General features: G+C 40.6%; 2 protein-coding genes across 11 annotated transcripts in view; one reads left to right on the top strand and one right to left on the bottom strand.

Moving 5' to 3' along the window:
• LOC143449285 (myosin-binding protein C, fast-type-like) overlaps positions 1-24,617 on the top strand; it is a 44,067-nt gene extending 19,450 nt beyond the window's left edge. For 3 of the 10 annotated variants that reach the window (XM_076949413.1, XM_076949412.1, XM_076949411.1), the window contains 4 exons: positions 1,850-2,001; positions 2,413-2,622; positions 3,027-3,149; positions 3,407-3,641. In XM_076949413.1, coding sequence (XP_076805528.1) covers positions 1,850-2,001; positions 2,413-2,622; positions 3,027-3,149; positions 3,407-3,513 — 592 coding nt within the window. In that variant the 3' untranslated portion in view covers positions 3,514-3,641. The other 7 variants (XM_076949420.1, XM_076949418.1, XM_076949416.1 and 4 more) reach the window with 6 other exon arrangements.
• Positions 8,042-20,046, bottom strand: LOC143448912 (uncharacterized). The gene is made up of 4 exons (XM_076948846.1): positions 18,088-20,046; positions 11,116-11,285; positions 10,476-11,027; positions 8,042-10,364 (listed from the first exon to the last, which is right to left on the bottom strand). The coding sequence occupies exons 1-4, from the start codon at positions 19,910-19,912 to the stop codon at positions 8,658-8,660; spliced, it is 4,254 nt and encodes a 1,417-aa protein (XP_076804961.1). The 5' UTR covers positions 19,913-20,046; the 3' UTR covers positions 8,042-8,657.
• Positions 24,618-25,482: the final 865 nt, after the last annotated feature.

Below are 25,482 nucleotides of genomic sequence, written 5' to 3'. Positions count from 1 at the left end.
ATGGCTGTAGTGTGGATGTATTTAGTTTCCAACCAAACCAAAGCACAGAAATCCGATTTGTGCTTTTATGAAAAAAACAAACGTAATCTTGGTGAAAGAAAAACCTGCTAGAATAAGAGCTTTTCTTGTTCTCGTTGATCAAAGTGTTCTGTAACAGATTTTTCAGCCAGTCTAAGCGGGCTTTTCTATGGCATTCTCCAACGACAGTTGGCTTGATTGATAATAGGTTGTCTATAGTTTGTTGACACGGTTTCTGGCAGCGTTTGAACGGATGATTGTTGGCTACCAGGTCCTGAGAACATGTTTGTCATGTGGAAAAATCCATTTTTATTGCAATTCGGAGAAGAAAAACACTCGGTGATATGGACGAACATTTCTGGCCTCATAGTACGCTAAAACACGTTGTGCTAACTGCCAACCAGGTGACGTGTGTAGCTGCAGCGTTATTTCATCGAATCTCGTTTTCCACGAAATTTTAATTAGCGCGAAATTGAACTCAGCTGTGACACTGTTTACCGAGTTGTGATTTGGCTTTTTACGTTAATGACGACCGCAACAATGCCAAGACGTTCGCAAGGGACTATGACAGCTCGTGCCCCGTATCCATCATAACCATAACTGTTTTTGTCATCCTATGATATCATAACTGACATAACTTCGGTTTACAGCAGTATCTAGGGCAATTGTTTTTGGTAAATAACGTTTGATAGGAGCTTATAAATGTTTGAATTAAGCCGTAAAGCGGGGCGACAAGCCCTCGTAGCCATCATCCACAGGGCACTCAAACGCCTACCTTTTCCTGATATTATACATCACCATACTTGACATTCATATTTCTCTTGTCATCAAAAAGAGCCGATCTTTTTGTGAGCAGGTGGTTGTCGAGATGGGCATGCGCCTGAACCAATACACCCGCTATAGATTTGCTTCTACAGCATTTTCGCCACTAACGTGTCAAAACCACTTGATAAACGACAAAGGTCATTTGACAAAAGCGCGGTCGATGCACGCCATCTTAAATTTAAGTATATCTCGCAATCTTTAGCGTCCGTATTCGGTCAATTTACGGCCCCTTCAAAACATTGCCTTGGCTAAATCTTTGTTAATGTTTTCTGTTTCAAAGCACAACAAAAATTTGCGTTTGAAAGTTCAAAACCCAATTTTCGATCGCAATGGGTTCGACCTCCACGGTATTCCCATTCGTACTCATGTATTTGTAACCTTATATCCCTGTTTATGCCCCGAGCCGTAACCGCAAGTTGTAATCGATTAAACTGGTGTTTCTATAGATTCCCGGATGCGTTTTTATTTTTGGAGTAATTATGCGGTTTCGTAAAAGCTGTTCATCAATTGCATGCTAGCGTCAATCTCCGATTTAATCTCCTTGAAAGTACCGCTTACAACAACGCAAGCGTGTCATGAAACTGCATGTAAACGAGGTTTTATGGCAAGCCCCATAGGAAATTTGTATAAACAGATCATCAGCAAGCGTTAAACTGCCTATAATAAATGACACTTTGCCTTATCAGAGACAAAGCGATATTAACCCGGATCAGACCTTTACCTGGACGTGACATTAGGCCGTATGCGATTTCACGGCTCGTAAAATCCAAACTGCAAAAAAATTCTAAAAATAAAGAATCTGTTACTTCAAAGCTGGCAAATTAATTATTTTCTCAGCATTCTTTCAAGAAACCGTTACTTTTAGTTCGATTCCCAATTATCACTTATAAATCACCTGGGTGATTACATTATAGTAAAGACCGGCTTCATTTATAAATAATAATTTTCGTCTAATAGTGTAAAATAATGTTGGTCTATTAATTTCCAATCTGGTTTTAATATCCAGGTTTGTCGTCTACGACAAATTACGTCACAAGCAATGTCAGGTGAGCGATCTGGTGTTGGGAAACAATTACTTTTTCAGAGTCAAGGCATTCAACGAAGTTGGAGTGGGGGAATCGAACGGTACAAAGGACAGTGCCAACATACCGAAAGAAAGTAAGTAATTTCCCACGAATTGTCTGTAGGGTAATTGAATTATTTTTGGTCGGTATATCTTTTAATTGTATTCGTACTTTCTATTATGATGCAGCCACGCATCAAAAACCTTCACGTGGTAGCCTATACACCATAGGAAGCCAGTACACATTTAATGGAACAGTACCAAAGTCGAGTAAAAATGATGACGTTTGTTGTCACACGTGCATGGAATGTTGTTGCTCATTTGGTGTTATTAAGACGATAGGGATTATTTTATCGTGACATCATTCTCATGAGCTTTCAACAGAAACTACTGCATTATTAATACCTGCTTTTTGGAAGCTTATTGTCAAGCAAAGATCTACAGCAATCATTTTTCTGACCGCCTTATCCGACCACACAAACGGCCAATGTCATGTCTTTTTGCAGAAACCGTTTATAAGAAGCCGGATTACGCTCCGATGGACTTCCGCATTAAGCCTGAGTTCACGCAGGCGCTCAACGGCCGTCGAATCGTGGAAAACTACAACGGCACGCTTAGCTGCGCGCTCAAGTGCAACCCAAGGCCCAAGATCAGATGGTTCAAAAACAAAACCGAGATCATTGATAACCCCAAGTATAAGATGACACAAGCGATGGGTGAGTTGAAAGGTCAAACTCTTGCGTAACTGCTTCTAAAATTGCTGGCTTAAGAAAATGCATGGTTTAACGCTTGCATTACAGGCTGATTAATCACAGTGATGTCTGGTCGTACTTGCAAAAAGAACGGTGAAACATTTCCAATACCATTAACATTAGATAACAATCATATATATCGTAGTGATAAGAGAATGCTTCCAAAAATGATTGATTTGAAACATTACAAAATAAGCTACTTTGTTATCCAGCACTATTCATAAGTTGGTTTTCCGCAATGAATTTACAAAAATACCTTGCTTAAATAATGGGCAAGAGTATTTTTAAGGGAAGCCATTTTCTAGACTGCTAACGAAAAGTTGTTTTGGTGTCTTTTTGATCTGGAATTCCCCTGCTTGTTTCAACAGGCATTGTTCAGCTTGAAATACGCAGAGCTCGCGTAGGTGACGCTGGAACTTACACGGTGACAGCAGCTAATGAACTCGGTGAAGCCTCTTGTTCTTGTGACGTCACCGTGAAGGAAATAAAATGTGAGTTCAGAACCTATTAAAACTCTTATTGTGTCGGCTGTAGACTTACCATTTGGAACAAAATTTGCGCGTGAAAACTTAATAATATACCTGGAGGTTTTCATTAAGCAGTATATTTTAATTTTTCCGCTCGACGAAAATGTGGGCGCTTTTTATAATGCTGCACAAATAGTAGAATCGCTTTGAACACGAATCTCGCAAAGCCTTGTGCAAACAAACCCGTCCTTTATGGTTTTGCTTTTATCTTTGTCCGGCAGGTATTACACACATCTGCCATGTTGTGCTTTCGCCTTCCGCAATAATACAGAAATTGTTCTCTGCTTTATCCAAGGAACGAAAATTGCGCCTTCGGCGCAGCTCATAGCACCTGCTACCGTCGTTTAATTGTTACTTATTAAAAAGCCACTACCGGTTTGCTTTTAATACGAGAATTTTTCAGCTGTCAGGTTTCAGTGGTTTCAAAGTCATGCGACCGAAGCTTTATTGCATTTTATTTTCAGCTCCAGCTTGAACTTCTTTCTGCTCTTTTAAAATTCTTCTGCTTCTTCTTTTACTCTTCATGGACTTTTTTCCTTTCAATTTTGAGCAACCGGACCGCTATGAAGTTAGAAAGCTCAATCACGTGGACTTTCTATACATCTTACCCAATGAATTCTATCGTGTACATATTACACATAACTCTTTGATATATCGGCACTTAGCCTTGTAATATGTAATTATACCCCATTGTAAAACATATAGTACACAGTTTCTTGTACACCCCATAATGCTTAGATTAATCAAAGCCTTACACTCATATTAACCACAGTAGTAAAATACTGAAACCTACCAACTGAAATTGTTCGAGCAAAGCAATGGACAAAGTCTGTATTTTCGAATGTGAATAAATGTACATAAGCATGATTGTTTCGTTTCTGTTAATTGTTACTATCGCGACTTCGACTGTGTACTGCACTGAGACAGATGTAACCCGTTGCAGACTTGACTGCAAAACCTTATTGAAACATGTGAAAATACTGTAAATATAGTTACAAGTTATACGATTTGCTTGCTTTGCCATGTAAGTGGCTGTAATAGTTAAAATGTATCAGTACTTTCATTACAGCAGTTGTTAACGCTGTTAAATAAAAAGCGCACAATTCTGTATATGTTGAAGCGTCCTAAAATGAACTCCATTGCGTGGCCTCGGGCTTTTGAATTCGCCAATTTACTGTCTGGAAACTTTCCAGTTTTTGCTACACGAAGATGACTCGTGCGTTTACATATGTATAACATTAATGTATTCAAATACAAACTATATTGTGTACGGCAAACTGGCTATTTGTTGACGAATTGGGGGATTATGCAGGCATGGTCGTGATAACGTTGTTTTGCAAGCTAAAATTTTCCTTTCTTATGCTTGATATTAAAAACTGAGCAAGAAACCTACAATTGCTCATTGTGCACGGCGCTCCAGTAATATACAAGCAAGTTTTTAACTTTACTTAAATCCGGCGTCGAGTAAATGTCACGAAAATTAGCCAAAAGATATACCTCTAGAAGTCTAGATATTAGCTTATCTGGAGTCATAATTACAACGTTGTAAAGTTTTCTGCAGCTTTATACGAGCTCGTATCTCCATATAGGAGAGTACAATGTGACGGTCTTGTTTCAGACAAATATCAAGTGTGTAAAATTGCTTCATGAAAAATACATCTTACGGATTTATTACTAAATACTGTGCGACATTTTGCAATCCCTAGCTGATTGGGTGCCTTGTTAGAAACGCAAATGTATCTGTAACAATGCCAGAGGAAATTAATCACTTTTAGTGAAACAAGAAAATGTAAACCTGCCCGAAACTTAACAAAGCGAAACATATTATTTTATAGACAATACCCTCGGGACATCATTAAAGTGTAATCAAATATCCTAACTTAAACTTTAACATCGTATAGACAACACTTAAAGAGGTCATAAGATCGGTAAGAGGAACATGGCAGGAAAAAATTTGAAGCAGTCACACCACACACGTACTATGTTGTCGATGGTGGCAAAATCATACACAGTGTGTGAGGTCATTCTTCAACATGGCTGGTTGTAAGGTTGCCGTGTCGTTAGTTGCTGCTTGCTTTATTATGGTGTGCTGTTGAAGCAGAGAACACGTTAAGTGTGTTTGAACAGCGTGCAAATTGCATTATAAAAGTAGCATGCAAAAGGTAAGTATATGCTCAACACAAAATTTAAGGTTTTTATACAAGTTATCAGGCATGTGTTAATAACATGGCAGATTTTCTAATCTCTACCTGGAGAACGTGGATAAAGTTATACCTTTGCCCTGGTTAATCTATTTACTCGAACGACATTTTCAACAAAATTAAGCAAAACAGATGAAGCCATGGCGTCATATTTTTCTATTTTATTTACCAACACGAATGCCGCCGCTATATTTCCACAAAACAAGTTAACGTCACACACAGCTTGTATAAAGTTCAAACGATCCAAAGATTAATATTTTAATTCCTACATTAATCGGTTAATTCCATGCCAAGTGGACCAAACGTTTTCTTGCTTGTGTTTTTTGTTTTCTACGACATTGCTTGACGACGGTCGGTTTCTTGAATTTCCCGCTTAACCTATACGCCAGTACAACTGCGCAGTAAATAAACTAGCCGACATAAAAAGTTCTTTTTTCAATTTGAAAAAACTGATTAATTTTACCGTAAATGTTAACGTGGCCTTGGATTAGAGCCAGCTTTGAGTTGATCTGAGAAAATGCAAACGCGCCACATGAAAAAGAACTCCATATTATACCCTCGCAAAGTCATGGGAAATGCACCGAGACAAATTCCGTTTGCAATTCGAGCCCCTACCAGCGTCCGAAGTCTGGCATTAGAGGGACTGGTTTTATGCTAACTTGTACAGTAAATCGCATCAAAAACAATTTGTTCAACGAGCAGGCCAAGTTTGGGGTCGAACTTGTTCAAAATGAATGTAGACAGAAGTTAATATTTATTTTGTACATAAATACTGCGAAGCTAAGTGAAGCCACGAGATACGTAAGCTCTACGTTAAACTGGCCTATATATGTATCCCGATATCCCATCAGGCATAACACGTAGTGCATTCTTTTTAGCGGTCACAAGTTTGCGGTAGATGACATTTTACAGATCTCGACATCAAGAACATGTGTTATTATGTATTGAAACAATGTTGCATCACCACGGGTGGTGACACTTAGCTAGTCAGCTGACCCGTCAAATTGCTTGCCGTAGTCCCAGACAGCATAGGTATTACGGTTGGTAGTTAATCAAAAAGGCGCTACACGATCAATTGTCAATAATCCTTGTCGTGGCTCAACTTGTTTTCGAGGTTTAGTATTTACATAGCGTCTGTGGATGTCGCAAATTGTGGACAAGATACTCCATCCTGTCACTGAACATGCGCTTTACTACTTTAACGTCGAAACGCAACACTTGAATCAGTCACAAAGCCATCGCTTCCGTTTCCAAGTGGTTGTATATGAAGACTCAAGACGCATTCTCCATTCATCTTTCAGAGTTGTAATTAAAACGTGACTTTATTGCTTTGCCACCCAGCCTATTAATTTGATATATAAGATGAATGTTGCAATCTTCTGATTACAGTTTCTGCTCTAAAGGTTTATTGTTTAGCACGAGTATACAATGGGCCTATAATTCGAACGTGGATTAAATTTTACCAGAACTTTTCTCATTTGATAGCAAACGATTTACCGTGAATTCGTTACCGAAAATACGAGAAAGCTGTTTACTTAAGGAGTCTTTGCCCCCTTTTTCTTCACTCATTTCTCTGTATGTTTTCCTCTCCAAAGTATACTTTCTTGTTCCCCCGGTGTGCAATATAGCTTTGAGCATGCATATATCATGATTGGTAAGCGGTTTTTCCACAGTACGCCGCCAAACGCATGAAATTATTGAAAACAATCTTGTATTCCGCGTTTGCCCGATCTTCAATATTTACGTTCGGCATTGCAAAGTGTGATATATGAATTCCATTGAACTTGTTTCAATCTGTTACGATTTACGGCTCACCTCGTTCGAGGTTGCCTCAAGTCTTGTTTATGATGATTTATGACGTATAACGGCAGAGGATTAGCCGCTATAGTACAACCCAGCGCATTTGTGGTCGGCTTTGAACAAGTTCGAAGGCCGGATCTCGCGCACTTATTAATTTGAGGTTGAAAATTAATGAAATTTCTAGAAAGCTTGACTTTAACTCAATAAGCGGGTTCGTGACGATTGCGAAAATGCCATGTCCAGATGTATTGGTATGAAATAATTGCAGCAAATCGGCAAGACAGAAAGCTGGTGGTGGTATCGTGAAGAATGAACAAACCGGTTCGCATAACCTTACTGTAAACCTGATTGGGATAAAATTAATGGATTTGGTGTTTGTACTGCACTAATTATCGAAACCATGGCGACACACTCTTATTCAAAGATTGGACCTTCCCGTATTACCTCGCTGTTCGATTTGGCTTTGGCAATGTTATCCGAGTGTCATGTTCACGCTCATCTAAACAAAGATGGCCACAGACTCACGAACGGTCACAAACATAAATCTATTTGCTCTAACGCGGTTTGAAACTTTTTGCAGAACCAAAGCTGATTTTGTTTTTTCTGTGTGACTTGCGTCCAGTTATTGTAGAACGTGGCTTGAAATTGGCGCCTTGCTAAGTGCTATCTACTTACTCACGTCAAAGCTTTAAATCGTTGCAAGAAAACTTATTTCATAGTTTGTTGAAGCTCTGCTGCCTGACATGTCTTGGCTATAATTACAAAGTCTTAAGCCAGGTCTTAATTTGTTGTTAGTCCTGAGGCTTCGCGCATTCCTTGCTGAATAACCTCTACGAAAACAGAATATCGTGTATGTCAGTTCATTTTTTGTTTAATGATATTACTGCGAGCAATGTGAAATTCGTGACACAAAACACAATAAAATAATAACTGCATTTAACAGAAAAAGGGAAATCGAAATATAAAATACAAAAAGAAAACTAAAAGCATGTCTCGTAACTGTGTAACATATAAGAAAAGTGTCCCAGTTCAAAGGCTCTCCTTGACTTTGCTGGAACTGGATGATAACAATCTTTCGTAAAAAGAATACAATGTTATTAACGTTCTTATAGATATGACAAGTAAAGATCAATGTAAATAGCCAAGGCGGAAAAGTAACACTTCAATGAAAAATGGAATAAAATTATTGCTGTAAAATGCAGCGAGGTAATTAGTGGTCAGTTCAAATCGGGCACGCACGTCGTCTTGAATTGCAAAGTGCCTTACACTATCACCAATATGGACCGAAATGCTTAGCAAGAACATGCAGCATTTCAGAAACTTAATCCAGCAATCACAGTATGTAAACAACTAGCTGTCTGTTAATGCGTTTGGGGGTTCAGTTTAATCAACATTTTTCGCTGGAATAAATAGCTATATATATGATAAGAAAATAAATTGCTACAACCTATTACGTACAACGTAGCGCATCTCAAACCAACGTTTCGGAATACATCAACATATCAGTGGAATCTGCGCTATGAAGGGAACTTAAACCAGTGTCAGAATCATTATCGTAGTTGTTTATATTATCTGTGGTGAATGGATTGTTTTTCTTTTTGTCACCAGTTACCGACTGGATGTTTGGACGTCGTTGATCACGCATGTTGAGTTTTCCGTGTCCCACAAACGGAGAACAAGGAGCGGATACTGGAGACCGGATGTTTGGAGGTGCGACTCCGACTGTTGGAAGATTGAGCGGAGACGGCACGTTTCTGAAGTGTTTATTCTTGAGGTTGTTCAGCATAACAGTGGTCATATCGTCACTCTCCGACTTTCTGTGCGCCAGATCGCAGTGAGAATTGTGCACGATCGGTTGCTTCATCATCCCACTGAGATTTGCTGGCACGGAATTGACGCGTATACCACCTTTGCCGAAACTGCTACCCCTCTTTCCAAACTGATCGTTTTGTTGACTGGGCTCAAAAACGTTGTTCTGGAGAAGCGGACTTCGTCTTCTTCCGCTGTTTCGACGGAAAAGCTTTTGTTGTTGCGCTAAGCGATCATTGTCAGCCAGGATTGGCGGGGTTTGTCTCTTGAGGTCAGCGGGAGAAGCTGGTGCAGACGCGATAGTGCCCGGTTTAATAGGTACCGATGGCTTTATGGGAAAATTTGGTCGACTTTTGGGTTGGTTTGTTTTTGTTGGTGATTTGGCAGAGGTTTTAGAGAAGGGTTTAAGATCTTGAGGGGGGAATACGAATTTCGGTTTCCAACTGCTTCGTTTGGCTGAGTCTCGAACGAAAAAAGGTGAGAATTTGGCAGAATCTTGACTTTCGATGTTGAATGACGGAGGTCGCGGACTTCCACCATCACAACTTCCGTTTCTACTGCCCATATCAGTGCTGGCGCTGTCACTGTTAGTGCTTGCGAAGCTGCTGGTGCTGGCGGCCGATGCGTTGCCCGAATCATCGGTGGTACTCGCACTGTTTGATCGCTGCACGGATAGGTAGTCCTTTACCTGGTGGGGATTTGAGGACGCGTGAACTTGACTTCTTCCACTCGGATGTCTTAAAACCACCGGTACTGCGTCTTCGGTGGAAATCATAGTTGAAGTTGTGTTGCTCTCGTTTGTTTTTGTCATATCGGGCAGATCTTCATAATCACTATCATTGCAGTCCGGGATCGGTGGCATCGGAAGAAGTGTGGTCATTGAGCTTCCAGGTCTTGTGGGAGACGCTGGAGGCTCTCTAACAACTGCAGGAGAAGGCAGTGGTAGATCGGAAAAGGTCGGTGGTATGGCCGAGTGCCAATGTGGTGACATGGGCGGTGTGTCGATATGAAGCATGTGACCACGTTGTTGTTGTTCTAGTTCGTGCTTGCAGTGATCGCACCACAACCATGGCGAGAGAGCGTGATGTAGAGCGGAAGTGGTCGGTGAATTAGGGTCAATCTCGTTTAGCTCATTCATAAGCGATATATCAGGCTTAGATTCTACGACGATGCTGGAGTTAGTCTCTCCACAAGACATAGATCCCGTGGCAATGTCCGGATTCGTACTAGCTGCCAAATGATGTTTCAACGCAAGCTCGTTGTCGTATGCCACCAAGAGGTCTCCGTATTCTTCCCATAACTCTGAAGGGATTCCTTCTTCTGACTGGGCGAGATCGCGAACGAGGGTCAGGAGTGCTTCACCTTTCGTCTGTGTTGAAAAATAGAATGTTTAAATACACAAACCGAGTTAATTACTCGAGCACAATGTACTAACTGCTTGCTATGGACCAGAATCACAAAGAAAGTAATGCGCTTTTACCTGAACCAATCTTTGCGATGCTGTAGTTCTCTGCTCAACCTCATCAAGCTCGGTCGACAAACGAAGGCTGAGGTAGAGATTTGCTTCGAGCTCAGTTCGCGATCTTTCAAGTTCTAAAGTTCCTTGAGCGGACTCTTTTGGTGAAGGACTTGCTGGTACCTTATTTTTTGGTTTAGATATGGAAAGTGATTCCAATCTTGATCCGGCTTCATCATCACTAGAATCCGCATCACCATCTCCCGATATTAATCCCAATGCTGAAGCAGTAAGCGGATTGCTTCCTACCGCACTTGGGTCGCTGGATGCCTTCCACACTTCATCCTGCATGTCCTGGAGGACGATTTCGAAGCGTCGTTTGCATTCCTCAATACGCATCTGAGTCTCTACAATCTCAGTGCATCTGTCGACGAACTCGCTTAGCATCTGGACATCTTGGCATTCTGATAACCACTGAGGTGCGCGCATTGTGGAAGACAAAGATTTTTGGCATCCGTTTTCAGAAGAACCATTGGCCCCTTTGCTGGGATCGCCCATTCCAGAAAGATATGTGTCCTACAAAAGATCAAATTTGTTTCAGAACATTAAGATACGATACATCGTGCTGGGAAACTTTTTCGAAAGCCCGGCAATCAAGCCTCACCTGCACGTAATTCTTTCCATGCGCCTGGGTTCTCCATGCATGGACTTGCGCCTCGATCCTTTCAATTTCATCATCCGTTGACGTCACTTTTTTGCACTTAGACGACAGAATTTGTTCTTGAGACAAAATAAGTTGTTTCAGCTGCTCAAAGGATTTCTGGTTTTCTGCATCTGCAAAAAATTGAATCCAATCAACTGCAAGAAGACAAACGAGAGTGCTAGCAAATATACAAGTGCAAATGAAACATTTCGAGCGTTCCTTTTCTATGTTAGGTGCTTCCAAACCACAAGGAGAAATAAAACTTGGGAGATAAATCGAACTCGTGCCTTATCATTACCATGTCATGCTCTTTCGAACCCAACACAAATTAAATTCGTTAGAATTATTTAAAGAAATGTGGATGTCTGAAAGTTCATGGTTGGTGTTGGCTGCTGACGCAGTAGACCTTTTAAAGTACAATATCGGCCCTAACATATACTGCGATTGAAATAAGCTTAAGATTTCATGCCGAACTACAATTGCATAGAAACCGCTAATCCATGCTTGTACTTATCTAGAGACCCTTTATTAGGCAAGATATTTCAAATTGGCCTTTTGCGGTTCCTCTCTATTAAATTCCTTTCTCTGAAACTTGGCTTAGCGGTTTGGCAGCGAGATTTTGGGTCAGTTTGCAACAGTTGTACGTAGCTCACTGTCAAACGAATTCACGATAAGGCGGTTTGCAGTATATGCACCTTTTGCCGTAACAGACAATTTGTATATCGTCTGCAAAATTGATAAAAGCTTCGCAGTGCTAGATAGAATCTTTAAAGAAAACTTATGGCCTGGGATTACAAGGGACTTTTTATCGTTTTTCGTCGCTTCACATCGCGCATTGTCGATCAAGGCGCAAGATGCTATTATGCAAACGGCTGCCGAAGACGTGAGTACATAGGTCAATCAGAAGGTAGCTTGAGGCGTGTTGTAGCAACCCAAAGATTTCTTCGATATGAAGCACTGATATTTATACCGACGAGAGTCGACAACAACCGTAACATCAGAACTTACAATACCTCATAAAACGCAGGAAAACTTCAAAACCCTTTCGTGAAAACTTGAAAAGAGCTCTCTTTTATAAGTGGAATGTATGACCTAACCACAGTATCCGTAACAACAAACAGCTTTACTCCTTTAAGAATTAAAGTTTTATCCCACGTGTGTTATCGCAAATTTTCTGTAATTGCGTCATTTTACCACTGCTGGTATTTTATCAATGTGTTCACTGTTTCGGGTATGTTTTTGTAAACTTGCAGCAACAAAATGCTTAAAAATTAGGTCAGATTTTAGTGTATTTGTTGGAGTTAACAAGCGCATAATAGCGATGTAGTACATTACGGTAATGGCCGCTGCAATTTATGATCTTAATCGGTGTGGTTGTGAATAGTTAACGGATGTAAAGAGCCTTACTATAACCGCGTTTGTGCATTACGTAATCCACGAATGCTTGATTGGAAAATCGGGAGGTGTTTTGATCAGAGAACGCCTGCCGTATGACTTGTGGATAGATTTTTGAAACTGACGATTAAACCGGCGACCAGGAGTCTACTGTGTGACAATATTAGGTCAAGCGGCGTTCGCATCTCGTTACGCTGTCAACAATCGACCCAGAACAATCAAACGGCTCCACTTGTATCGAAGAAGCTCTGGTACTAAAAAATAGCTGGCGCTTTTTGCAGGGTTATAATTAATAAGCCAATTAATCGGCAGCTTTGTTGGCGAGGTGCTTGTTAAAATTCCCCACTGTCTTTTGATTATGCCCAACAGTCTACACAATATTGAGGCAGGCGTGCCGCGGTCAAGCTGTGAAGCTCGTACGCCCAATCGCGTGCCACGACAAAGTATATGATTTCCCAATATAACTCAAGATCACGAACAAGATAATAATAAGACGGTCAACTCGTTGACTTTTATGGACTTATTTGCCGTCTTATTCAAACGCCGTCAAATAGCACTTGCCGCATCGTTGTACTACAATGAGGCAAGATTAAAGGGGTGAAAAATATTCTTTTGATTTTTCATTGAAATGCGTCACTAGCAAGCTATTGAATGCTCGTTTCAAAACCACGGGCCTGGTAATATATAGAATGAAAATGCGAGACGTTTTGCGTGGGAACAATTTTCCCGATGCTGGTTCTTATGTGCAGAAAAATTTACAAATTATACACTGGGTCGTGTCATGCGCCGACTGTAATCCGGGTTTGGTCGATTAACTTTATTTTAAGGTGTATGGGTGGCCGCTTTGATTTCTTGCAACCGTCAACGTTTAATGCCCATTTAAGTGGCAACTTCCAGTGCGTGCGCAATTTGCTTGTTATCGTAGTCACTGGTATTACTTTAAGCAAAATCTCATAGATCGCAGTTATTAATGCAAGCAAGTAGCTGCCACAAGCGCTTTGTGTTATCTTGGAAAGGTTACACGTCAATCATTCTCAAACGCAGTTTAACCAAACAACGCTGCTGCTGTCTCGCGAAATATTTGCTCCATTGCAGTATTAACATTTAAAATGTATTGGATATTTAGATGCTATGCTTTTATGACACTCAGGCCATCAGTTCCCAACTTGCCAAATATATCCACATGCTACGTAATACGATCCGACGTACTGTAATTTAGGCGAAGTTTAATGTATCGGTAAACCTCAAATAGATCCTGTTAAATAGAGTTATTTGCTATACCATTTTTCTAAAGCAAATGTGGGTACAAATACAATTTTAGTTGAAGCGTGAAACGACTAACGTCATTTGGATGATATTTGCCAAACGACGTAAGCCTTATGATACATTGGATGAAGTTTGAGATATATGAAAATGTTCCTTCCAGCAGTTAATTGGTAAGGTACATGCTATTACCTCCTACTTTGACTTTTGCCAAACATCATAATGTTATGAGTTAGATAATGGCCTGCTACGTTTGATTTCTTATTTCTTAAAATAACTCGCATGTTTCTTTGGAAAACACTTAGTCGGTTCTCCAGACCACCAGCTTCGGAAAGATCATTAATTTCAATTCCTTCCACTCCCACAGTGAAGTGGGGAGGCAGCTGCGCTCTTTGTCTAAGGAGAGACCGATCGCCGCCTTGTGAAAAAGGACAACCCACGACGAAGCTAAATTGCAATATTTAACCCCCTTTTACCAGCTGTTGCCCTCGATAGGGGAGAGCACGCATGAGGTTAAGATTACGTTCATAACCAAACTGAAAATCTGTTCGTGATGTTTCGTGCAGGATCCCAAACAGCGTTTCCGGTTTAAAATCACTTTTCTTGTCTTACCAAATCTGTTCTCTTGGTTAAGTCGCTGGTCTTGTAGTGAAGAAGCGTGGGACCAAATTAGTAACGGTTGTCATAGCAGAAGTTGCCCAGTGTTTGATAAGAAAAACTCAACAATTACCGTGGGAGATAAGCGCGTTATGGAAACCTAATAGAAGAACCGGTATGGGAGCAATATTTGCTCACAACGTGAGTTCTCGTGTCAGGCAAAATGACGAAAATTCGTACGATGATACGGCGAACTACAAGAATTGCTGATATGGAAAGTATGCAGACCAGAGGACGTTACAATCCTCAACATTGGTGGCTTGTGTGGATAACGTCGTTTACAAAGCACGCGATATACAAAAATGTTGCGCAAAATAACTTGTCGCACGGTTATGTATACCTAACGTGCTTACTCCGTGTTCTAAATATACCGACAAGTGAAAACACGTTAGAAAATCGCGCAATATCTATAGGTAACCGAAGTAAACACTACCGTTATCACGTAAACTATACCTTTCTAAAACTTCAATGTTTTTATAGTCTTGTCGGCGCCAGGTTACGAATATTTCATAGGAAAGACGTGTCACTTGATGAGAGGAAATGAAATCTTTGAACAAACGCGGAAGAGCGCAGATATACTGATGACCGTATTGTAGCGTATCGCGTGCTTCTTTTTCCGCTTTGTGTCACTTTTGGGATTAACCGGAAGAAAAGCGGTATTTACGCCTACACGGTTCTTTGCCGCAATGAAAGCGGTGGCTTTCAGCGGGAGGATTAATTTAACATTCGACCTAGCGGAGTACCAAACCCGAAAAGTACGATACTCAGTGTGCATCGCAATCGAAGTTAACAGTTCTTTTGGGCGACCTGCCCATTCCATTTCGCTCACAAAGCACTTCACGCCCATTCATTAGCGTTCTATTTGAGCTGCTTCCGCTACGTGCCAGCCACGAAGTACTGTAATTCCCACCTAATGCGAGCTCGCATTTAATGTGTCAACAATTCTATGGCAAACTAATTGCGTTGACAAACCGTAATGCTAACAGTGTAACGACTCCACAAATTCCGCGGTCCAGGAATTAATTCTGTGCTCGCCGGGATCGAGGGATGACCGGAACGCAGATAGAATTTAAGTCGAGCAAATAAAATGTAACAAAGACCAACCCACAATATAAACCCAACTTGGCGCCACCAGTAGGTACCAAGACTAGCACGTATCTTGTTTTAATCACACTTTTATAACGTGAATCTCACAACTGCATATGGTATTTCTGAGACAGATTGGATCATGGATGACACTAACCACAAATGTTCAATATTGACCCTAGGTCGCGCTTTTGCTAATATAACGCTGATAACGATTCTTATAAAAAATCGATTAATTGGAAAGTAATGCGGTGTGAAATGGCACAATGTTGATAAGACAATCTTAAAATGGGCCAAAGATTTAGTGAGATGCCAACCTGTATTTACGCAAAGCTAGACACGAAACGCTTTGCTTAAAGTTGTTGCTACGAGGTGTTGAAACCTGCTTCTGTCGAATTTCGAAAGTATTCGCTTACGGATGAATTAGGAAAATATTTTCTTTGTGTTTACCATTTTCTCCCTGGCGACGCTGATTTTATTGGGCGTTGGATTCCTTAACAATAAGCATGATCTTGTAGCTTTCTCGCTTTTATATGCGGCCGCCTACACATATCCTGCTACAATGTTTTTACAAGATGCTACTGGTAGAACTTTCCACACTATGGTTTTGAGGTATATTCATTCTGTATTATGGTTACCGAAGGCCGCTCTTAACATATGATCCATCATTGCCAGCGTTATCTTGCTTTCACAGTATGACGTCAGCATATGATCCTGTTAGACCTTGTCTCTGCTTGTCACGTGAATCGCAAACGGTTTTAGAACGTAATCAATTACGTACCATATCCAACCAACAACGCAGATACACTATAACAAACTCTTCTAAAAAAGCTTTCGTTTATTTAGTTTGCGCTGTCAAACTTAACAGTCGGTTGGTTATTTCCCGTTGGTACAATTAAACACAGCACCTTGTCTCGAAAAGACAAATAAACACTTTAGGCGGCTTTGTTAGCTGCCACGGTTTGTCGAAAACTTTTCCATGGCTCTTTTCGAATCAGAAAATTTTCAAAAAAGGTTAATCGTTGTTGTGTAATTGTGTTTCACTCAATCTTTTCAGTGAACTTGATCGAGAACTGATCCAAGCCACTCTACTATGTGTCTTGCCAACCACAAGTACAGAACTTGTTTAGTGTTTTAAGAAAAATGCTGTGCTTCACTGAATTTGTACACTAGTCGGAGCAATAACTTGATACTAGTTCACGACCTACAGTCAAGCTCGAGGTAATTTATTGAGCAAATAGCAGCTGTAAGAATTTCGCTTTGTACAACGTATAAGATGTTCCGCTAGATGTCACCAAAGGCTTCTTTGTTTGTCAATTTGTCTCACATTGATAAAAGTCACAAGCCAAAGCATAACATATTCTCAAACAGAAGCTTGGTTTAGCTGGTAGACTTTTCAAAGAGTTTTAACCCATCTTATCTCTTCTTGGAAATGCTATCCTATTGCCAGTTTGCGGTTTGTGAGGCCAAAAGGATCATTTTCGCTGGGGTGCTTGAGCGCAAATAAAGCCAGCTCACCTCAAATGCGAAGACTTAAAACGCACGCTTACCGTTTGCACGGTGTGTAACTGGACCTGGCAAAGCGTCAAGGGCAACTAGTAATAAGATGGATTTCCAGGGGCTCTGAGTGCTTGCAACAACGCGAGTTGAACGTGCATTTGCATTAGCTTATATGTTCGACTTGTGGGGAGCTAGGTTGAGTTTTAGTACGTGTTTAATTTGAAAATGCAACGTCTTTTGCTTATTTAGTGTGCCGACCTTTCGACTTCAAAACCCTTTTCATCGCTCTTAAGTTTGCGGATTAACCCGAACCTGATGCCGCTAAACTTGAAATGCAGAAAATGCTCTTTTTATAGTAAATATATAAACTTTCTACTATGATTCACCACCAAAACTCTACACCACAAAGGTAGAGTTTTAAACGTCATGAAAGATCAAAAAATTCGATACAAGGGCGCCGAAACGGGGAGACAGGCGAGCTTGTTTTGATTTCTAAAAGCCGCTTCTGTTGTCTGCTGACAATTAAACGCACAAGATTTTATAGAATTGCCATCCAGCGCCAGACGAAACTCGTTACAAAAGATGTTTTCTGCATAATTCTCTTCACTGGTCTTTTGTTACAGAGCGGGTCGGAGCAAGCAAGTGATTAAAGTATTAACTATTGCTCCAAATAATCCTTTGGTTTCTGTTTTATTTGTGCGAAATTATCAGCGCTACCATAATTACTTATACAAATCTGTCTCAATAACTAAACAATTCGAGTCAAGATATTATAACGAAATTTCCATCGCACGCGTTTTCCATATATCATTTATCAAAATTAATCGACAGTTTACCAAGTTTTCTCTTTTTAAAAGCCTGCAACCATATAACCCTGTGAGGTTCGGAAGCACCTATACATTAACTACAACACGACTAATCACATTGTGATACTTCCTTTAACAAACTAGTGCTTCAGACTTTGCATGGTATTTTAAATAATTTGTGATACAAAATCAACTAAGGTTTTCCTAAAGATATTCAAGTTCTTACCATCAGTTGCTTTCCTGCTTTCATTGAAGACAGTTTTTGGTGAGCATCGGTTGTCTTGTAATGATATTCCGCTGTCTGTGGACTTGCTCTCGTTGGAGATAGTCGATGCGGTTGCCAGTGGTTCGTCAATCAGTTTGTCTTCTGACGTCTTAGTTTCTTTACTAGCTTGCTTCTCTTTACCACAACTTGGGGCAGGCAGAAAAGTGACGGCACGTTTTGAGGAAGATTTATTGTTTGTTGTACAGTTTTCATTGTCTGTTGACTTGCTTGCTTGAGAAGTTGGTGGTTGAGGAGCGCGCCTTTTCTTCTTGAAGGAACCGATCAAGCTCTGAGCGGGTTTTGTGAGTGAGGGACCCTTTACTTTTCTGAAAAGCTTAGCAGGCCCGCTGCTGCTTCCAGATTTGGACTTCTCGTTTGCCTTGGCGTTTGCCGCCGCTGCTGCAGCGGCTGCCGCTTTCTTGGCAAAATAGCTTTCACCAAAATAGTCTGTGCCACTGGATGTTTCACTGCTAAAGCTACTTGAACTTGTGTTTGAAGTTTCACTGCATGTCGTTGTTGCACTACTCGAGTCCGTTGCGGGCGGTGCTCTACTTGCCGCTGCAGCATTGCAGTATTGAAGCATTGACCCCGAGAAACCGACGACTTTTTGGCGGGCAATAACGCTTCCAAACTCGGCCATGACCGATTTCTCGTCGTCCGCATCTTCGCCTGGGCTGTGGGAATCAAGCTCAAGGTCGGATGCATCACTCGCTGTACCCGTGGATGTGGTCGTAGTTGTGGTGTCATCTGTACTGTATCGTCCTCCTTGCGATTTATTATGTCTTTTGGATGACTTGGACACCCGGCCGTGTCGCCCATGTGTTTTACTGCGATGCCGGCGTCGACGCGACGACCGCCTTCGAGACTTGCGGCAGTAGGGGTAATGATTGACTTGACGCTTAGGCAAGGAGAGAACTGCGTTTTGATCGGAAGGCCCATCCGAATCTTCAAGCATCAAAGAACGTCTTCTGTGATGAGGTCTTCGGTAAGTGCAATGTTCGCGGTTGAACTCTTTGTTATCGAGAACGGAGCGAATGAATTTACTCTTTCCATCATGATGAAGGAGACAATCGGGTCCGGTAATGACGCCATCGACGAACTGTTCTTCGCTGAGTGTGAAGGTGACCTTGGTGGTTTCGGTTGACTTTTGCCGAGATGATGAGTTTCGTTCCCCTGCACCGGCCGAGGTCCGCTCCCCACAATTAGAACTTTTGTACGGTTTCCCAGCGTTGTTGTTGTCATCGGTGGTCTCTTTTGAGTGTTGAATCAGCACTGCCCTGTGGTATTGCATCATGCTGCGTAGTATGCGTCGCTTTTGCTCATGTGTAATGTTATGCGTGTAATGGGAATTCTCGGCCTGGTTGTTTTGCTGTTCATTATTGTTCATCATGTTGATGAAGTTCTTGTACTGGCTTGGGGATTCGTCTTTGATGCTCACGTGAGGCGAGTTATCCCGGTAACGGTTTTTATCTTTCTTCACGGAGAATTTGACGTGACATTGTTCTTTTCCCCATGCATACCATATCGCTAAGATGCGAGTCTGTGGGGGCAGGGGCCTTTCGCAGCCCCTCCAATTTTCGATGATAACGTAATTTTTGGCGAGTTCTTTGAGCGATTTCAAATCTGTGACGACCAGATCCACATCGTCGCCATTCTTTGCCCCGACATTGCTCTCCAGCTGCCTGTCTTTCAACAAAGCTTGCAGTACATCCGAGCAAGTAGTCCGGCGGGTAAGTCCAGAAATTTCTTTTTCTTCGCGGCCCACGCGTACTGTGATTGCCGCCATGCTGTTATCAGTTTCAAATAATCAGCAAATAGTCAACAGATTGATCAGTTTATATCCGTAAAAACAGCATGAAATAAAACGCTATATGAAGTGATAAATAGCAAAGCTCTGCAATAAAAACAATAACTTGAGCTTACTATACGTAAACCATTTATTACGACTTTGCTAAAAATTCTAACTGAAATATCTGAGCTCTTCAAAACAAAATAATTACGTTGAATGAAACCTTGCTTACATAAATGACGAGGGTTTACCATCGTCAAAAATAATAACATTGTCGCCAGACTTCTCACTTCTATCTGCGCAAACTTTTTGCTCTCGCCCTGAAATAATCCATTCAAGTGAGGTCGGGCGCATCGAAGACCAATAATTTGAATTGAGATAATTTCTGACTTCAAGCGAAATTTAATCCTCTTTGCACGCTTTTAGTTTGGGCTGTTGTAGCTTACCATTGTATGATCCTTTCCAGAAGGACGGATAAATTTTAGACATCAGCGGAATTGGTGAAAATTTAATTTCGCGCCGCCTCTAGTCTGTCTTATCTCGCACTTTCTTAACATAGGCCTCATGGTGGATTTAGGTCATTTTTGGCTTGAACTTCCAGCTACATATAACTCCGACTACTCATTCTCAAGCGAGTGACGACGAGTGAATCGTTTTTTGGCAAATTTGTTGTGAACTTAGCTGGAGAATTTTTTCCCCCTCGCCACTGCTCTCTCAGTTTTCATTTGCCTTTTTTCCTCGTCTCCAGCACTACCAATGTCATAATCACTCTTTAGAAAGTCGCCTAGCGCATAAATTTTGCACGATTGCGATTTACAGCTTGGCAGGTGAACAATCCTTTCAAACATTATCGTTTCTACAAGCATATATTTAAACATAAAAGTATTGTGTTATTAAGTAATACATCATCATGATGCGTGATAACCTTATTTGATTACGTAACTTACTGTTTTTAACTGCTTGGTTCAGTATTCTTGTGCTTATTTGACAACGTTTATTTTTGTAACCACAACTTCGAGCTGTATTTGCTGAAGACGGAAGATATCTTTGCCAACAATGTTTTTTCCACTCTCCGCTCTCAACGTCTTGTGTACAGTAGCCAATAAATCTGTTTCAAATTACGTACTATCCACGATGAGCTAAATTACAATGGAACAGTAGACGTATGAGTAAGTAGAGCGTAGACGTATAAGTAAGACAATAAACGGGCATTGACCTAACCGACCTTACATATATCCCTTAATAAATTCATAAAACAAAACATTTGCCGTAATAAACCAAGAACTCAAGTTATTAACGGTCAATAAACAAGGTTTGTCAAAATACAAGTTAAATTCAGCTGATTCCAGACCTTGCTTGCAATAATGTTGATTGGAGATAGTCATCAGTTCATCACACGCTGCCACTCACTCAGTACTACCGCTGCAAAAAGTTGTAATTCCTACTAAAGCATTCGGGTGCCAGTTGACAGTCTGCAAGCCGTATTCTCACTTCACGGTAGTAATCGTAATTACGATGTGTGGTTAGGTTTATCCACACATCAACCTTGCCTTTTTTGAAGACGACCCGCTGCGATCTCAATCGTCAAATGTAATTAGAGCAGCATATGGGAGCGAATTATCGTGCCCCGCATAGAAGTTGTGCAAATGGTCGTCGACGACTGAAAGCAGTCCTGTCATAACGACAATAATTACCGTTCCCCTCGTAAGCCGTGCATAACAGTAGCGGGATAGACAATTTTTTCGATCGTTTTCCTAATGATGATAACTACTGCCTTTGTCTTACAACGGAAAAGCAATCACATCGCTTTTACTTTCTACTGATAATAATCGCAGCGACTGAGCCCCTAAACTACCTTAAGCGACGCGAAGCGACGTTTGTTTTAATGAGTCACTGTCTAATGCAAATTATTTGTTGATTTTCAGTTTTTTGGATTGTGAACAACCATTACCAACGGAAGCGGAAGTAAGAGTACTGTCCTGTATTTCGTGAAAAGTACAGATCAAAGTAGGAATACACCATAAACCTTAGAACTTTTGACAAATTGTCACTGAGCGTGATTTTTTGTGGTTGTTTTACTATTATCAGGTGCCTTACAAGTGCCTCTTTTCCTTGTATCTAATAGTATTTTATCAGCATCATACATCAGCACCATCTCTATTAATATTTTGAAACTTATTTTATCATTACTATGGTTTATCTTGCTAAGTTGCATGGGTCCTACGTACATCTTTTTTCCGAGTGCAGAGTGCATTGTGCTTAAAACCTTGTATGGCGTCAAAGCGCGAAATACTGCAAATAACGAATTATCAAAATTATAGGTCGCACCCGCCTTTAAAATGGATTAACGTCATAATTGCGCGACAAATAACCTGCACCAACTAGGAATTACAATACCGCTCATTCTTATAATGAATGATTTGATAAGCGCGTTATCAAGGGTTTGTGCGAGCAATTTTAGAAAGAAATAAGTCGGCTCTCCCTGTAGAAAATGCAAAATCATTCACAATTATGCGATTTAGGGATAAAAATCTGGACGTGCTCAGATTTTATGGGGCGAACCGCCCTAATTTACCCACCAAAGCTATCAATCAACGGATAAATTTTGCCGTGGCATGGGGTCGCAGAGCTTCGTTGTGCCTAGATAGCGTGATAGAACCCTTTTTATTCGATGCTCCTACAGGCAAGATGTCTTGCTACTAACAAATAAATAGAGTTATGTGCTAACAAGGTCTATTGTATGCTGCTGTGCTAGCTTACCTGGTAAGCTCTTAGAATCTTCCTAGATTTAACGTGTCATCCACTCAGTGATAAGCGCAGCGAGATGTCTTTCGCAAGTTTCAGCAGCCTTCAATTATCAATAGCCATGACGTCAATTCTCTGCTGGTTGCGTATGTTTCAACGCAATCACTTGTTCACTTGTAATTTTTGCTTAAACGCCGACTTTGGCAACCTGTCTACTACTCAAACCAATTCTCTGAATGCTGAAGTAGCATGCGGAATCTGTGCCATACAAGAAATTCCCTAGATTCCTTTTGTATTGCGCATTCAAGTTCCTTCCCGGGAATCCAACTACTTGCTATGCATGACAAAGATGCGCGAAGTCCATCTGTTATCTTAATCTAAAATATAATTACGGTGTGGACTCGCTATCTTTTTTGATGCGAATACTGTTGGTCATATTCTGAAGAACGATTTTCTCGAAAGTTTCACCACGTTAATTAACGATCATCACATGAACACTTTGTTACACGTTGAAGACATACAAAACGTTTAAACGTTAACTGCCGATTAATTAACTGAACTTTCAAACGGTTATAAACTGATACGATATCTTCATCATTAATTGGAACCTAAACTTGCTTATTGTCGCTGGTGGACCCGAGAATGATAGAAACTGTCAGTGTCTTCCAAGTCATTTTGCCGATTGCAGTACTACAATATTTGTTTTTCGATTTTAAAGATTTGATATAGCGTCCCTTGAGTCCAAGATATGTATGTTGAAAACTGATTATCGTTATAAAACAATTATGCTGAAAATGTTGTAACCTAGGTCCCTTGTTTATGCCCTAACCCACAAAGAGTCTGTAACCCGATATGGGGCACACTTCACAGTGCCCTTTCTCATCGATCTGACCGATACACTCATCACCCAGCAAGATGCAACATGCTGTTAAAGAAACAGGGCTTGCCACGTGTTGAAAGATAGAAGATCGCGAATGGACAAAAGACCCTATAGTCGCTCACAATGCATCGTTTGTATGTCACGATGCTAATTACTCGAGCATGCTGTTGTTTATGTCATCGCATTTAACTTCTTATACAATTTTAAATGCTCGTTTGAGTCACTGAAAAACATTCACTATAGGTAATACCATATTTACTTGATTATAAAAAGGGCCCTCGATTAGAAACCGCCCAGATTGCGATTCTAAGGAAGAATAAAAAACGGTTTCTATGCAAGAGTATAAATACTGTCGGTGTCTTACAGCAGATTCAATTTGCATGTTTGTATATAAGTTCTCGCAAGCGATCATAGCTAGGAATCCAGAGAGCTTGTAATTTGCGTGCAGCTTCTTCGCAATTTCCGTTATCAAAAATTGTTGGCTGAAAAGTAAATGTTATCCTGGCCTGGATCAGCAAGAACCAGATTAGATATACAAATACACTGCAAAAGTGTAAGTCAATTCAAGACAGTTGTCAATTTATAGGCAAAATAAAACTGTCTGACGACCGTTCCTAGTTGCAATTATTCAAAGCAGTTAGTGCCCAGTAAGCAATTTGACCCAATGATTCTACGAAAGATGCGACCTAACCTTCATTACAGGTCAAATTTCGCTGGATAAAAATCTTATATGATGTGACCTAAATCATACCCATTCGCTTTGTGCGATATGAATAAAGGGTAACCGAATGTGTTGACAGAATTCTTACGAATGAGTCTTTAACGATATGGCGTCGCGACGAAGGATTAGCAAACTTTACCCTGGCCTCGCTAACTTGAGGAATTCTGCGGTGTTTTGATGCAATTAAAACAGCAACGAATGGAAGGACAATCCCAGTGGTTTTCATGGTGGCCCTTTCATTTTCAATGTTTACCTACGTTTGTTTGCTCACTTCTTATTATGAATTATGCATGTTCTACTACTTAATTACGCACCTGCGCTCATGTTGGTAATAAAGGATGCATCGTTCGACTTGAGCACGTTTGAAAGTCGGTTATTTAAACGCACAGTAAGAATCAAGCATTTCATCTTGTAAAACATCCGGATTACAAGGTGTTTCTCATTACTGACGTTCCGCTCACGCATATAAACCTCACAAGGAGGTGCAAATGGAGCGAACCTTGGAACATGGTTCCTTTCACCCATAAGTGCCCATTTGGGCTTCTTTTGTTGTATTTCCCTGTCTATAAAGGATTACCCCCATGCCGGTTAATTATATAGCCTACGAACTAAAACGACCTGTTTGGCTACACGCACGAATAGCCTTCCAGATTTAACACCGAGTAACATTAATCTTCTTCCAAGTGAAGCGTTGAACCTTTGAAATTTATGGGATATTTTACTGGGTAAGACTCCATTTGAAACTGCATTGATCGCATCCTTAAAGCGTGTCATGGTAGTGAGTAATACAAATGACCCATATATCCTGCAGAATATTTTTGGTTATAGTGGCGTGGTTTAGTTACGTTGATACTGCTGAAAGCACTTTCTCATTTGCCAAATGTCCTAAACCCGTAACTAAAGTAAACGTGCGATTACCTTATTTGTAACAGTCAACGGGGAAAAAGTATTACTTCGTTTAACTGTCTACAAATAAGCAGGTGTTCAATTACACTAAAAATGTATATTTTCTGCCGGAGTAAAGTCGTTTGAAAATAAGTTAATGGTATATGAGAAAAGCATGATTCATATAATTTTGGTGTCACAGCCCGGTATCGGCTATCTGCGTCATATTAAAGTAAAGTAAATAACGGGTCGAACACGTTCATGCAAACCATTCTTTGTCAACGTATAATTTGGTGATATGTAGCTTTGGAGACATACTGTATATTTAGGATTGCC

Source organism: Clavelina lepadiformis, chromosome 3, assembly GCF_947623445.1.
Source record: "Clavelina lepadiformis chromosome 3, kaClaLepa1.1, whole genome shotgun sequence".
In the NCBI taxonomy this organism is placed as follows: domain Eukaryota; kingdom Metazoa; phylum Chordata; class Ascidiacea; order Aplousobranchia; family Clavelinidae; genus Clavelina; species Clavelina lepadiformis.
Note: the sequence above shows the minus strand (reverse complement) of the source record. Positions and strands in the feature narration are given on the sequence as shown.

What these genes read in the sequence shown, in the direction of transcription:
- LOC143448912 (XM_076948846.1), bottom strand. Translation starts at nt 19,912, where the DNA reads ATGGCGGCAATCACAGTACGCGTGGGCCGCGAAGAAAAAGAAATTTCT. An exon ending in ATGGAAAGAATTACGTGCAG is followed by an intron (nt 11,028 to 11,115) that starts GTGAGGCTTGAT and finishes GATCTTTTGTAG; the next exon opens with GACACATATCTTTCTGGAAT. An exon ending in CATCGCAAAGATTGGTTCAG is followed by an intron (nt 10,365 to 10,475) that starts GTAAAAGCGCAT and finishes TTTTCAACACAG; the next exon opens with ACGAAAGGTGAAGCACTCCT.